Source organism: Benincasa hispida, chromosome 4 (genome assembly GCF_009727055.1).
Source record: "Benincasa hispida cultivar B227 chromosome 4, ASM972705v1, whole genome shotgun sequence".
Lineage (NCBI taxonomy): Eukaryota > Viridiplantae > Streptophyta > Magnoliopsida > Cucurbitales > Cucurbitaceae > Benincasa > Benincasa hispida.
The window spans coordinates 69,885,756-69,900,939 of NC_052352.1; the positions used below are offsets into that span (position 1 = coordinate 69,885,756).

General features: G+C 36.5%; 1 protein-coding gene across 4 annotated transcripts in view; it reads right to left on the minus strand.

The window, feature by feature from the left end:
• The window catches only part of LOC120075354 (phosphatidylinositol-3-phosphatase SAC1), an 85,064-nt gene extending 78,646 nt beyond the window's left edge, over positions 1-6,418 (minus strand). For all 4 annotated transcript variants that reach the window (XR_005481309.1, XR_005481310.1, XM_039028662.1 and 1 more), the window contains exons 1-3: positions 6,114-6,418; positions 5,575-5,779; positions 5,323-5,488 (exon numbers count right to left, since the gene is read on the minus strand). Coding sequence is in view for 2 of the 4 variants with exons in the window: in XM_039028662.1 (XP_038884590.1) it covers positions 5,323-5,488; positions 5,575-5,779; positions 6,114-6,239 (497 nt within the window). In the remaining 2 variants the exon portion in view is untranslated. The remainder of the gene's footprint in view (positions 1-5,322; positions 5,489-5,574; positions 5,780-6,113) is intronic.
• Between the last annotated feature and the right edge of the window lie 8,766 nt (positions 6,419-15,184).

Here is a 15,184-nt window from a genome sequence, read left to right on the forward strand (position 1 = left end):
TTACTAATTTTATATCAGAACAATATCAAAAGGGCAATAGTCAATCTGATTATACCAAGACAATGTCACAAATATTTAAGAAAGAGTTGAGCTCTTGGGGTAATTCGGCAAGGGTTGGAGGGATTAAAGTTTCTGAATCTTGTACCTCCTCATTATGGAAAAGCAGATTCAGGTTTAATATGGCATCTTCTTGATCTTCTAAGCCCTTGAATTTCAAATTATGATCCTCAAAGTCTAGGTCTTCACTGCTGACACTAGCGATTGAGACTTCATCAAAGTCTTGTGGTAGCTTTCTAGAATCAAAGATAGGAGATCCTTGCACATAAAGGAAAGAAGGATCTAAGTTTTTACCCAACTGAGGAGTGACTGAAAAAGGAAAAAGGGGAGGATTTACTGACCTTTCTAACTTGTCAAGAGGGATTTGCACCCGAGCGCAACAATCTTCCAACAAATCAGAATTTGCAATTAAAGACCATGTTTTAACAGTGGAGCTTCTTCTTCTTTCGAAGTATTTGGGAAATGGTTTGAGAAGGTGAGAGCTTCGGCTATAGAGGGCCTCTGAATCTCCTTCCAAAATCTTCAAGGAATTAGCAACTTCCGGGGAGGTAAACTGAACAGGGGAAGGCTCTTCCTCTTCTGATTTTAATGTAGGTGTCTCTTTGGTATCATCTGAGCAGCCATTTACTTTTAATCGAGGGTGATGCTTCAACTTCCTCGACTTTCCAAATGAAATTTTGTTTACTGTCGAGCTGGGATATGTTTTCACGCAGAGTGGTTGGTCTTTCTCCCGAAATGCTAGTAGTTTTTTCACTGTGGGGCCAGGTAGATCTGAAGGTGAGAGGTTTAAGACAGTCGAATTAATTTCCTGTCCTTCCAAGGAATTTGAACCGCCAGCCTAACTCAGGTCTTTGGCTTTTTTCCGGAATAATTACTTTAGGAGGGCTTATAGATGAGGTGTTTTGGTAATAAATAAAAGGGTGACTGATGGCATAATCGAGGGAATGGCTGTTGGGCTTCCCATAGGAGAGATTTGGGTTTCTATTGCCTCACTGCTCATTAAATTCTCTTCCTTCTCTCTTCTTAATGAATTCTCTTCCTTCTCTCTCCACTTGTTCACACCTAACCGGTTATGGACTTCGGACAGAGTGACTTCTGATTGGCCAACCATTTTTTCCGGCAAGCTGCCTCCACCTTTTTCCGAAAAGTATGTCCCCTGGCCTATCTTTTCCGACGATCTGACATTGTTTGCATCTAGAGGATTCATCAATACTTTTGAAAACAGGGGATTCCTTGCAAAATTCGTGTGATCTACTGCTGTATCAAGAAAGGACCAATCTTCACCCGCACTTGAATGGTTTAAGCCTTCATCGATCTTAACCTGGTTTAAACGAGCTAAGTCAACCAGGTTGTGGAAGTCATTTTCATTCAGAATTCTCTTAGCTTTTCTTGGAGGATCCAAGAACTCTATATCCCCAAAGTGTAGAAATATATTACCTCTGTTTTCCTCTGATATTTTTATGGTTGCTGGCAGAAAACTACAAATATTCTTCTTGACTTTAATCTTTGCTTCAGCCACATTGAGTAGATTTAATGTTTCAATTGCAATGGCTTCTAGTCCTCCAAAATAAGCACCTATTGCTTCAAATGTTTGCTTCCACTAATAATCCAAAGGCAGGTTTTTAATGGATATCCACCCTCCATATCCTTTTATTGATCTTGGTCGGTTGTGGAGAGATTTGTTCCATCTTTCGAATTTCAAGTGTAAATGCCCTACTCTTTGCCATCTTCCCGGTTGTTCTATTAAGACTTCCAGATTTCCTTTTTCCAATTTAAGTAGAGCATATTCTGCTGATAAAGGGTTAATGATAACATTAGAATTGGACCAAGTCTTAATTACCTTAGAAACTTCCGGCCATTGATTGGATTCGAATAGCCTTAAGACTACCCATAAGTTGCTGAAATCTTCTTTAAGTACTTCTTGATTTTTTTTGGTCCAAAACTTTGCCTTGCTCTGTTTTTTGAGAGCCAGAACATGAAGGGTGCTCTGTTTTGAACTATTTATCAGACTAGTATGTTAAGACAAGGGTGGTGATGATGGATATGCCTTGGGTTTTTTACCTCTTACTATATCCGCAAAACTAGTTGAAGGCTTCAGTTGGTCTTTCCATCAATACCTTGAACAAACGGTTTTGGCAAGACGAGAAGGCTATACAAGTCAGCAAACACTGACAAGATCTCCTCCTCCACCTCCTTATCACTATGCGTACTATCCCCATTGCCCTTGATTAAAGGACCTGGAAGAAGGCAGAGCTACAATCCCCCTCCTTAGTCCATTTCACTTTTATCATCTGGCTCTAGCTAATGTTCTCCTTCCTAACCACATCAGCAAACTCCCCTCGGAGGCAGTCCCTCTCCTCTTTCAATCCAGTGGTGATCTCACTTTCAAAAGAGAGTCTCGACTTGTCTTGTAGCGCGTAAACAGAACACGTAGCTCCATAGCAGAACTAATCTGAAATAGTCAAAATATCTCGAGAGGGAGGGGATCCATCAATAATAAGGAGAAATTTCCTATTTCAATCTATTCTTGATCTATCAGAAAGAAATCATGAGACCCTCCACCTCCTTCAAATCAATCTCCTCTATTCTATTAAGGATTTTCTGTCTTTTTATTTTGATATCTCCAAAGACCTCTTTATTCCTCCCTAATCATGCAACATAAGAACGTGCGGAATTTCCTCTAGAATTTCAAATTTTTCAGACATTCCATTAACAGCTAGCATAGAATCAACAATTTCCACCGAAAATTCTTCATCAATCATGAATTTGAAATTTTGTCCACCGAAATTTTGTCATAGAATCAATAAGAATGGAATCAAGTTTCAAATCCAAAACCCCACTCTCTTTTCAAACCTAGAAAAATGACTTCTTAAAAATAGGAACACGGACAGACTCATCAACGGTTGAAAGTAGAAGCCTTGGCTGTCCTAAAACTGGGAAATGGTAGTAGATTTGCTTTTTGGCACGACTCTTGGGCTGGTAATTCACCCCTTAAACTCAGTTTTCCCTCTTTATTTAGAGTTGCTTCCAACCAAAATGGTTCTATTATGGACCATTGGGATTCACAATCACTCTCTTGGTCTCTACCCTTCAGAAGACTTTTGAAAGAAGAAGAAATACATGAATTTCAGACATTACTTTCCTTGATTTCCAGCATAAAGCCTTCTTCCAGACCTAACTCTCGATCTTGGTCTTTAGAAACAGGTGGTTCATTCACGGTAAAATCATTGTCTAACCATCTTGCCTTGGCCTCACCTATTGACACCCACCTTTTAAAAGCTTTGTGGAAGACCAATAGCCCTCGAAGAGTGAACATTACAATTTGGATCTTGCTGTTTGGATCCTTAAACAGTGCATCAGTTCTGCAACACAAGCTGCCCTCCCATTTTATTTCTCCGAACCAATGTGTTTTATGTAAATCAGCAGGGGAAGACTTACAACACTTGTTCTTTGATTGTTCCTTTGCAAGAAATTGTTGGTTAGTCCTTTTTAAATCATTCAACATCAGTTGGGTGTTCGACTTTACTTGTAAACAGAATGTTCAGCAGTTGCTCACTGGTCCTATCCTCAAAAAAGCCCCAAATCTGATTTGGTGCAATGCAGTAAAAGCAATATTAGTTGAAATTTGGTTCGAAAGAAATCAAAGAATCTTTCAAGATAAAGAACACACTTGGTTCTTCCGCTATGAGGCCGCCAAACTTAATGCTTCTCAATGGTGTTCTCTTTCAAAGCACTTTGAAGCCTACTCACTTCAAGACATAAGTTTGAATTGGCAAACATTCATCTTCCCAGTTTGAACATGGTTTAAGGAGAAGGATCAACACTTCCCAATTTTGAAGACTCAAGTAGCTAGATTTATTTTATGATTCTCTTGTTTCTCTCTTAGTTTGTATTTTGGCCATCAAAAAGAGGGCATTTTCTCTGTTTTCTCATTGTTCTGTAAGCTTTATATTTTCCGTCTTTGTCTAAGTTCTATGGATATGATGAGGACGCTAAGGGGGTGTCAACCTAGTTGAGATGCCCGGGTGCATCTCCTGATCCCGTATCTTATATCGATCCTATTCAAGTACACATCTCTTGTACTTTCTTTTTATGAATTAATAAAAAGTTTGTTTCCTTTTCAAAAAAAAAAAAGATCGCTAATCTACCCTGGCTTAAGATGTTGGCAAACCATATCTGCAAAGCTTCTCATTTTTTAATTACGTTTATGCAAAATCTCAGAGGACCATTCATTTTCCATCAAACAAGAGTGAGGATTGAACTTTAACTACTTCATCTCTTCAAACTTATTGAGAAACTCTCTTATCATTTCTCAAAATACCAGCCAACCTTTTTTTATCAAAACCAGGAGGAACGTGAATCAACTACCTTCCTCCAGTGCTAGGCCACACAACATATTCAAAGAACCATCCAAACAAAGTGTGAAATTCCAATAACCTAATAAAACTAAATGACCAAAATTATCTCTATCTTTCTTCTAAAAGGACTGAACTGAAGAATGAAAAAGCTCAACCAAACCATCTTCAAACCAACGAAGAAGGGAGATAGAAAGGCAAATAATCTGTTTCTAGTTCATGTCTTCTAAAAAAACCCATCCTCTTCATGTCAACTACAAAAATAAGTATGATGAATGCAGCAACTCCTGACTTCCATTGAGAGAACTAAGACATAACTTTCCGAAAACCAAACTTGAATCAAATTGAAGAAACAATGATGTAGATTCGTAGACTAAGAATCTCAGAAAATTCTTGGAGTAGAAATATTATTCATTATTATCCACACATGAGGGGAGAAACTCATATTTATAGAGTTTAAATACAAGTAGGGATAAAAAGAGAATTAACATAGACTTTTACACAATTACCCAAATAGCCTCATTCTTCTTCTTACATCATTCTACCTCTTCAAAAAGAAAACTCGTCATCGAGTTTTTTTAAAGAAGAAAAAGAAAAAGAAAAGTGAAACAATTAAGAAATAAAATAAACTTGTTCAACGAAGTATGGCTATGGAGATACCAACCTCTAACATCTTTGACGTTCTTGAAGAATCTGCCCTTTCTTTTTTAAGGTTTTCTTGATTGTGGATAAGGGGAAAGACTCCTATTAGAGTTTGAATACAAGTAGGGTAAAAAAGGAATTAACCTATATTTTTACCCAATTACCCAACTAGCCCCATTCTTCTTACATCAAACAACAAACAGACAAGGCAAGTGATTCAGAAAAGGTTACATGCTTGAGACAGTATGAGACAAGTACAACGACTTACCTCAGCTCAGTTTTAGAATGTGCTACATCAGTCTGAACTGAGACGTGTGGAACTGTAATCAATTGGGTTTCATCTATACCATATATTGCATGACCGCATATACATCCAATTTGCCGACGCTTGGTAACCAAAATCAAATAATATGACTCCAAACATTTAATACAACCTACAAGCATTAAATACACAAAATTTTAGGAAAGTGCGAAGAGATTCGAGGCTGAATTGGCACATAAAAGCAGAACCAACATCAACCTGCAATACCGAAAGCCTTTGTAACCGGGTTTAAACCCCCTGTAGCACGATTCCCTTCAGCAATTCGCTGACGGAGGTTCCTGATTTCTTGCAGGGAATACACTACCGGGTCTTCACTGATATTGAGTTCTGATGGTTCCGACCGATCTATCTTCAACACTCGGAAGAATTTCTTGTAGCGATCGCTCCCAATTAGATAATACCTCTGCTTAGGAAAACATGATGCAATAAAATAAAATTAAAACCGGGGAACAATCGGCTTTTCATGCTGGTTAGAATTAATGGCTTAACTCGTTCTACTGAAATTAAAGGTCAGGGTTATGAGAAATACAGAAGAACAACCTAAAAAAATTAAACTATTGTTTTGACACACTACTCAGGCAATCAATTATATTTTGGACTAATTTCCTCAAGGCGACCTGGGAAATGGAGAAAGAGGGACATAGTTGTGTCAAAAAGACCCGTAAAGGAATTGCATTTGTGCTTTCTAATGATAGAAAATACTAAATAAAAAGACAGAGTGGAAGTGCAGAGGTTACCGCTCTGGTTTCATAAAGTCTGAATTTCTCGAGAGAATATGAATTGTGATCAACGTCGGGATCATTTGAGGGGTGAACTTTGGCATAGGGTGGCGGAGGCGGATTGGGACCTTCTGACTTACCCATATTTCTCGAGGTTGGCGGGGATGATGGCAGTGGATTTGTTCGGGAATTGGTGCTGATCACCGTTGGTTCTTCTTCTTCGAGGATTCATAGACCATGTTTGTGCCGATGCTTCGTGTTCGGTGTACCTGTACAATATTGAGCTTCGTTTTCCAATTTTTCCCTAGAATAAAATAAAATACTTTTCAAACCTTATAAAAATCTTACCGAATATAAATTTATAATATAATGGTGTGAATTTGATGAATAGAACGACCCACAACCAATACGTAGATATGGAAAAAAATATAATATAATAATAATATATAATAAAACAAGAAATTTCTCCACTTTCTCCCACTTTCTTTGAATTTTCACTGATGTGTATCTTACAAGTTCCATCAAACGTCTCTATTTATAGGCAAAATGACAAGTACGAGGTGGTTTATTTGGATACTAAATGAGTATTTACAAGACACATGGTAACATACATGGGGTGTAGAGTGAGTGACATTTGGCGTTTGCCACTAAGAATGGGTATCTATTTTACACATAATTTGTAATATTTATAATACTCCTCCTTAGATACTCATTATATATATATATATATGTGTGTGTGTGTGAAATATGTCTCTTAAAACCTTACTAGGAAAAAAAACCCATTGAGAAAAAAAAAAACCTAGTGAAGGAAAAAAATTACATATTTCATATAATCTAATACTCCTAAAAAGAATAAAGTATATTTACTTCCTCTCATGGAAACATCATTTGAGACCTCTAAGTCGCTGCATCCAATGTTATGCACCAATTTCTCGAAGGTTACGGTCGGTAATAATTTTATAAATAAGTCTGTCAGGTTATCCTTTGAACAAATTTGTTGTACAGTGATGTCACCATTTTCTTCAAGATCATAAGTGTAGAAAAGCTTTGGTGATATTTGTTTTGTTCTAACTCCTTTAATATATCCTCCTTTGATTTGGAATATGCATGTTGTGTTGTTTCTGTATAATATCGTTAGAAAACTTCTACTAGAAGACAAACCACATGTTCCACGAATGTACTGAGTTATTGATCTTAGTCATATACATTCTCAACTAGCCTCATCAATTGTAAGAATTTTCGGCATGATTTGAGGAAGTACCCTTTATAGTCTATTTCACTGATCGTCACGATACAACAATTCCTCCCCATGTGAATAGATAACTTGTTTGAGATCTAACTTTGTGTAGATCAAATAAATATCTAGAATCTCATAACCATCTAGATAAAAAATTGATTTATTTGAATAAAATAAACCCATGTTGATCATTCCTCGGAAATAACAGAGTATATGCTTAATTTCGTTCCAATATCTTTTTGTTGGAGAAGAACTATATCTTGCTAATAAATTTATTAGATATGCAATATCTGGTCTTGTATTATTGACAAGATACATAAGCACACTAATTACATAAGATATGATACTTCAGGACTAAGAAGTTTTTCATAATCGTCACAAGGTCGAAATATATCTTTTTTCACATCTAGTGAACGAACTTCCATTGGAATGTTGGGTGTGCTTTATCCATATAGAACCTTTTCAAAAGTTTTCCTGTATAAGTTGACTGATGAACAAATATCTCATCTGCTAAATACTCAATTTGTAAGCCAAAGTAAAAATTTATTTTTCCAAGATCTTTCATCTCAAATTCTTTCTTAAGTTATTCTATTGCCTTTGAAAGCTCTTCAGGAGTTCCAATTATATTTAAGTCTTCAATATATACTGTCACTCCCCTTCCCAGATTACCTTCCTAACCCGAGAAGAGATGTGAAGATAGCAGTTGCTAACCCTTTTATGAGAACTACTGCCCTACTTATTCATGTAATCTGTATCCTTAGCATCTATTAACCTGATAATAGTTTAAAATCTTATAGTAGATACATACATAATCTCACAACCACTTAACAACATAGGTGCATGTAGAGCTAGATTGGGTCTTGACCATTTTACCATACCTTCGGTGTCGGGGATCCTTAACATAGCCGGAATCTGGGTACCTTACCATACCTTCAGTACCAACATTGGAGTAGGGCTTATTCAAGGTTCAAAACAATTAAAACATATAACGAACATAAACAGAATACTCATATGAGTGGGCCATACTTCTTAATTTCCATATCAACGAATAGTGCCTTGTAAACATTAAATATGCTTATAAAATTCCTTTATAAAATTTCATCATGCTATAAAACATGGGTGCAAGCTTACTGTAAATGCATACGAAGCTCAAATATAAACTTTATCATTTGAAAATATGGATCATGATATAAAAACTGCACGTTAAACTTCCTATGCATTGAAAATCATCCGTAAAAATTGTTATTAGAAAACATTTATAAAAATTTGTCCCTCATTGTCTTAAGCTACTTATCTAAGGTTTTGTAGGCATCTTGTGTTTGTATATGCCCTGAAATAAGAGGAGGTCCCTTGATTAGTATTATTAGCTCCCTTTTGAGCCTAACATAAACACTTAAATTAACATCATCGCATAATACTAATCTCATCGCATCATGACTGAACTCATCGCTTCATGTTACTTAGCCAATTTACCTTCTACTTGGCTAAATACTTGTAACTTGTTAGATACCCAACTTGCAAATATGATTTACCCAACAAGAACTTTCCCCAAAAACAGAGCACACTCTGTGATGATTTTATTTATGGACTTTAAAAAGGGAAATACAAGGAAAACAAACTTAAACATTCAAGAATAACCAGACGATGAAAGAAACAAACAAAAGAAATTATGCAAACCTCCAACCTATTCGAGAGGGTTGGATTTCTCTCCCAAGCTATTTCAGCTTCAGAAAAACATTCCACACCACCCTCTACCCTCCTCTATTCTGTTTTATAACCGAATGAGTGGTACTCCCAATTGCTAAGTGGTCCCCCCCCCATAACTTATTCCCTCGATTTTCATTCCTTGCGTATTAGTGATCTTCAATGCATTCCCCTTTTTACCTCTTCTCTTATATGTGTGAATAATTGGGGATCTAACACAACCCTCCCTATCAGGTGCTCAGGAAGTCACAAGACATGCCCCTGCCTATGAAATGATCATTTGTTGCACATCTTGCCTTGCATGCCTCGGTTGTTAACACGCTTCTCTATGCAACCTCAAACCTTACTTCACGTGTGCTCCTTACTCGGTGACTACCTTCGCTCGGTAAGTCTTCATTTCACGCCTACGCACGTCGTTGTACACCTCAGCGGGTTAGCCGTTTATTTACTCTTTGAGTGTAGTTGCCTACTTATTCATCCATAACATCATTCTAAATTTCAATTTTCTAGATTTCATAACTCTAAATCCAGCCAATATTTAACTAAATTTCCTTCTATGAATTTGCTCATAAACTTCTTAACTTTCTTACCTTAGAATTTGAACATCAAATTCCTTTGGATCGGCTGCAAATCTTCAAGTCTCTCAAGCTTGCTCAAAAGTCCTTCAACACCTTCAGAGCTTCATGTGGCTGTAATTTCTTCCCTTAAACATGTACTAATTTGGCCAAATAGATTTCTTTTCAAGATCTATTTATACTTGAGCTTGCATGTGAACTTATCTCAATTAAATGCCACCTAGCGAGTTAATCCTCAGTTTAGCATTTCTAAGGCTGCAACTTAGCCCAATAACTGGGTGATTAAGCTGAATGATTGGCTTAGCTTCATCACATAGGATTTGCGATCATCTAAGCCTTTTTCTGATCATCACTTACTAGCCATGATCGCATCACCTTGTCTTCGACATTCCTTGTAAACCTTGTCCATGTTGGGAATGTCCTAAAACTCGCAATTCGTAATCATGGAAACATATTCTATCCATCAATAAAAGTATTGTTGAAAAATGTTATTCAATAAAAGTGTTATTGAAATTGCATTATGTTATAAAATCCAATAAACGAATCCATGGCTATAGTATGAATACTTTAACTTTATGTAGAGACATAAAAGAGGATCAAGTTATAGTATATAGCCTAAAAGGTCTATAAGTATATGGATGAGATTGGATACCTCATCTTAGGGACACTTTGGGTGCGACCTACTTTGTATACTGATACAAACGATATGATCCCCAAATCGTTCATGTAGAGACATGCGAGTGGGAGCATCCTATACAAAAGATATTTGCATAAGACCGAACCATGAAATGGTCACTTTTCTTTATAACAACCTTTATTGTTAAAACTGACTATTTCAATTCGGTGGCCTAGGGTTACTCGATCTTAAACCTGAGCTAACAATGAACTCCTGTTTATTCGGGATTATCCTTTGATCTGCTTAGGTGAGAGTAGTTCAACAACACTACTCAACAAGCCTCCCATTTTGGAGATAAAACTAATAGATAGCTGGGGACATAGTCCTGTAAGATGGAATTCACTCCTACCCGTTTTAGGGTTAACAAATAGGTTGTTCCCTTAAGTACTTATTCATGGTTTTGAACAAAGAGGCCCCGTCCTCTCATGGCTGAGAGGGACGTGGTTTATTAGTTGGACTATAAACCACTTGTTCAATAAATGATTAGTGGGAGCTTAAGGAGCAAGATATATTTATAGGGGTAAAATGATAATTTTGACCTAGCTGTAAATACGAATGACCTGTGAAGGATCGACTTACTGATTATGGTTAAATCAAGTGGAAAGAAATATATTTATAGTGAGAATGGTGCAACCATCAAGATAGTGGTATGGCTTGATGGTTAACGAACATTGATTAATTTGAGTTAAAAAGTTTAATCGATCAATCTCAAATCGTTGGAGCTCATGATCTGTAGGTCCATAAGTTCCTCTACTAGCTCGTAAAAAAATTAAACTTTGAATTAGAATATTGAACGAATTTGAAGTATTCAAATTCAAAATTAAGGTTTGGAATTTGAAATGTTCAATTTCAATTTTAGGATTTGGATAATTATATTCGATACAATTAACGTAATTGGAGAGTGTAAAATATTTAAATGTTGATTTAAATATTGATTACATGAGTAGGATTCATGTTCAAAATTAGGTGTTTTATTAATTTCATATTTGATATTAAATAATTAATTAATTAATCTATCAAATTTGTTTAGTTAATTATTTAAACTAAATCAATTTCAAAATTAACTTTTTTTTAACTTCAGAAATTGACTTTTAATTTAATTTAATTAAGTTAAAAAAATTGAATTAAGGGAACAACCTTTCTGTTATCCCTAAAAGAGGGTAGGAGTGAGTTCCGTCTTGCACCCTATGTCCCTAGCTATCTACCCGGTCTTACTCTTAAAATGAGAGGCTTTATTGAGCCGGCGTTGTTGAGCCAACCTTTACCTATGCAAATCTAAGGATAATCCCGAATAATTAGGAGTTCATAGTTAGCTCAGGATTAAGGTCAAGTTGCCTAGGTAATTGATGCGGTGTGCAAGCGTACGCAATTGAAGTAATAAATCCCAAATAAGGTATCTTCCTCAGGGACCGATGTGAACAAAATTTTCCTAAACTTAGCTATCACAATGTTTTGTCAATTTTATTCAGTCAACCCAAAAGATGAATTTTATCTATAACTATGACTAACAAAAACTCAATCATACACAAGAACAAATTCAGAGCAAAACGATTCCAGGTTGTTATTTCATTTAGGGAATACAGTGAGTGTGGGATGAAGTTAAAAAATATAGTATTTTTTCAAACTATTAACAAAAATAGGGTATATGGGAAAGTATTTTTAAAAATAGGTGCGTATTGAAAGTATTGACAAAAGTAGGGTAGTGAAATTGTGTACGGGGTACACGATTACCATGTGACAAAATCGTGTATGGGGTACATGTTCGTTGGTTTCGTGATGCGAGCTTAGGAGTGTATTGTATAAAGTAATTGGAAAAAAATGTGAATGATGCGTTGATGCGTTTATGATGCAATAGTGACGCGTTGATACGTTAATGATGTGCAACAGGATGCATGTCACTCCTTTATAGGCGTTCAAGTTTTTCTGAATCAGATCCAAGTATAAATCCAACTTAGGTTCCTGATAAGTCCAGGGTCGAACTCAGGGATTCAGATTAAAGCTAACATAGACCTTGCGTTGTAACTGTTGTAGAAATATTCTAAGTGAATGTAGAAATAAGTTATTTACACTAAGCTACTGTGTGCGTGCAAGAAGATACAAAAGGGTCAAGTAGAGAATGAGGGGTCGTGTGAAAATGGAGTTTGACGCAAGTGATATGCGTAGATCTAATTTAGATGTACACGAACAAGAATATGATACGAATGAGATGACTTGCTTATCTCCGTTTATGCGTTAGACTTCTATTTGACACTTTTCAATGCGAATGTCATACAATACCTATCTCTAGGATGTATGCGTCAGTCACAGATGCAATAAAATACCGTGCGTCTATCTCTAGATATACTAAGCGTTTCTAACTTAATGCTGGCTTACTTATTCTCTCGAATAATTTAAGCTAAAGCTGCTTTTACCAATTGATTTAGTTGGTTTAAGCGTTTCGAAATGGAATTTTGCATGAAGTTATAAATGCATCCAACATAAAACAAGAAATAAATAGTGGCGAAGTAAGATAGATCAAATATGTGAATTTATAAAGAAACTAATTGTCTTTACAAAACCAACACTTAATCAAATGAGAAGATGAAAATGATAAGTAAGATGAAATGAAAGGAGTCAAGCTGCAGAGTACAATCTCTTGTCCTCTTTGGCTCAATTCTAGTTCGTGTACAACCACTTGTGGAAGAATTGGAAGAAAGTTCTCTCTTGAGCTCAGCTTTCTCCGCTCCTTGATCGGCGATTGTGGTGGTTCTCTTCCCTCTTGTTCTTCTCGTCACCACAGCACAGCTCTACGGTCTCAAAATTTCAGAATTATGCAATGAGCTAAAAGATCCGTTCATCTGGTGGGATTTCTTCTATTTATAGGCGTCGGTCTTCTCCAACTTGATGATGGGAAGCATTAAATTCCCTACCCTGGTCAGCCGTCTAACACTCAGATGCTTTTCAGACGCCGCCCGCTACAGATGCCCATGATTGCAAGTGGTGATTTGACATAAATAGCCTAAATCAATGAATCTTCGTTGCGTTGAATCCCTTTGACGCATGCCCCATGCGTTAGACTTTGCCTGCAACACTTAGAATATTTGTTGAGATCCTGCAATATCATGCGTTAGTGCCACAATATTTTAGCAATAAACATTCTTTTGCATGAGTTTGATAGTGTTTGAGTAATTCCATGCATTTTCTCTAAAAATGATGAGATTTTATCATTAAAGACCCTAATTGTTCCAACTTTTGAGCCACAATAACTTCTATTTCTACAAGTTATCACACCCCTAAATTTGAACAATGCTTGTCCTCGAGCATTCCACAAATAATTCTTTGTTATCTCCATTGTCTTTAGTGTGCAGGGTTTACCTCTCATCATAGTCACTTATAAGCTTGGGACTGGAGTTTGGAAAATGTAATGCAGGTTGATTCTTTTTTAAAAGGAAGAATGTTTTATTTCAGGTGTAGCAAGCCTTTTGTCAACAACTCCTTTCATTTCTCAAAACAAGCCTTTTGTCAACAACTCCTTTCATTTCTCAAAACATTCTCGTTTTTTCTAAACCAGCGATGCGTTAGATGATTTTCCTTTTTTTTTTTTTTGAACAGATGTCATTTAAAAGAAAAAGTATGAATTTTGGGTTACCCATGCGTTGTTCCAGGTATCCCACTTTCGTTTTGGCTTGCCCCCACGNGAGAAAACACTATAGTTGATATATGATATCAAAACTATAGTTGAATATAATATGATTATATTTATCATTTTATTAATTGGATGGTTATGAGATAATTGGCCGACGTTTTCTCCGAATTTGTACGTTAGTGGGAGGTTTAATTCAATCCTAGTAATTGAAGAATAAAATGAAAATTGTTTTCATTTTCCTAGAGACATGTATAATCGCTCATGGTGTGTAAGCCTTCTATCGCTTAGTGTTTGAGAGCCTATACGATAGCGCCCACTTACTAAACAATCGCACACTCGCGCCTGTACTTTCCTAAACGATTGCTTACTTTTCATAGACGATCGCTTAGCTCTTGAGCGTAACTAAACGATCGTATAGACGATCGCTTAGCTTTTACTACACGATCGTGTACCCCGCACTAAACTATCAAGCACCCGATTATACGATAGTCTTGCTATTCTCCCACTTGCTAGATCGTAGTACATGATAGCCTTTCCTCCTCCCCTCTACCAATTCCATCAAAGCCCACCCTTTGGATTCTCACTCTGAGAATACTGAGGGCTCCGAGTGGTGGTGGTGTCCCTGTTTGTTGTTGTTCGTGTAGATGATCGTGGTGTTGCTGGGCGATTACTTGTTGGACTAGTAAGAGGGGGAGAATTCGTTCACGGAGATAATGAGTTTTGTGAAGAAAAGTCTTCAATTGGTATGTTCTCTCGATCTTTTGTTTTTATCTTTTAAGCATGACAATAATTTAGTGTTATCAATGCATATCTGTATGTTTGAATGTATATGTGGAAATTCTATCACAATGAATTCGAAAAATTTGCTTCCGCTCATAGGTATTCTTGTATAAGAGTTCCTTCAATTGGTATCAGAGCCAGGTTTCTGATATTCCAATTTCATTGCTGCAAAGAATTGCATATACATTCTTGGTGGGTGCAACATGTCTACTCTCTATTTTTAATTGTTAATTCGTTTGTGAATGTGTGGATTAATGGAGTTTTCTGGGATGAAACCTTGGTTTCTTAAATTCTTTACATTTCCAATTAATTATATAGGCCCCCACGTTTTTGGGCATAATTAATTGCTATTGAGTCTGTAATTTCAAAGGTAGTTTAAATTTTGAGTCATTCGTGAAAAAGTTCGAAGCAAGGGTTGCTGTTCTTCGAGGAAGAAGACGACCAAGCGTTGGTTGGTTCGTGTAGACGATGGGGTAGACGATCGCTGAGTAT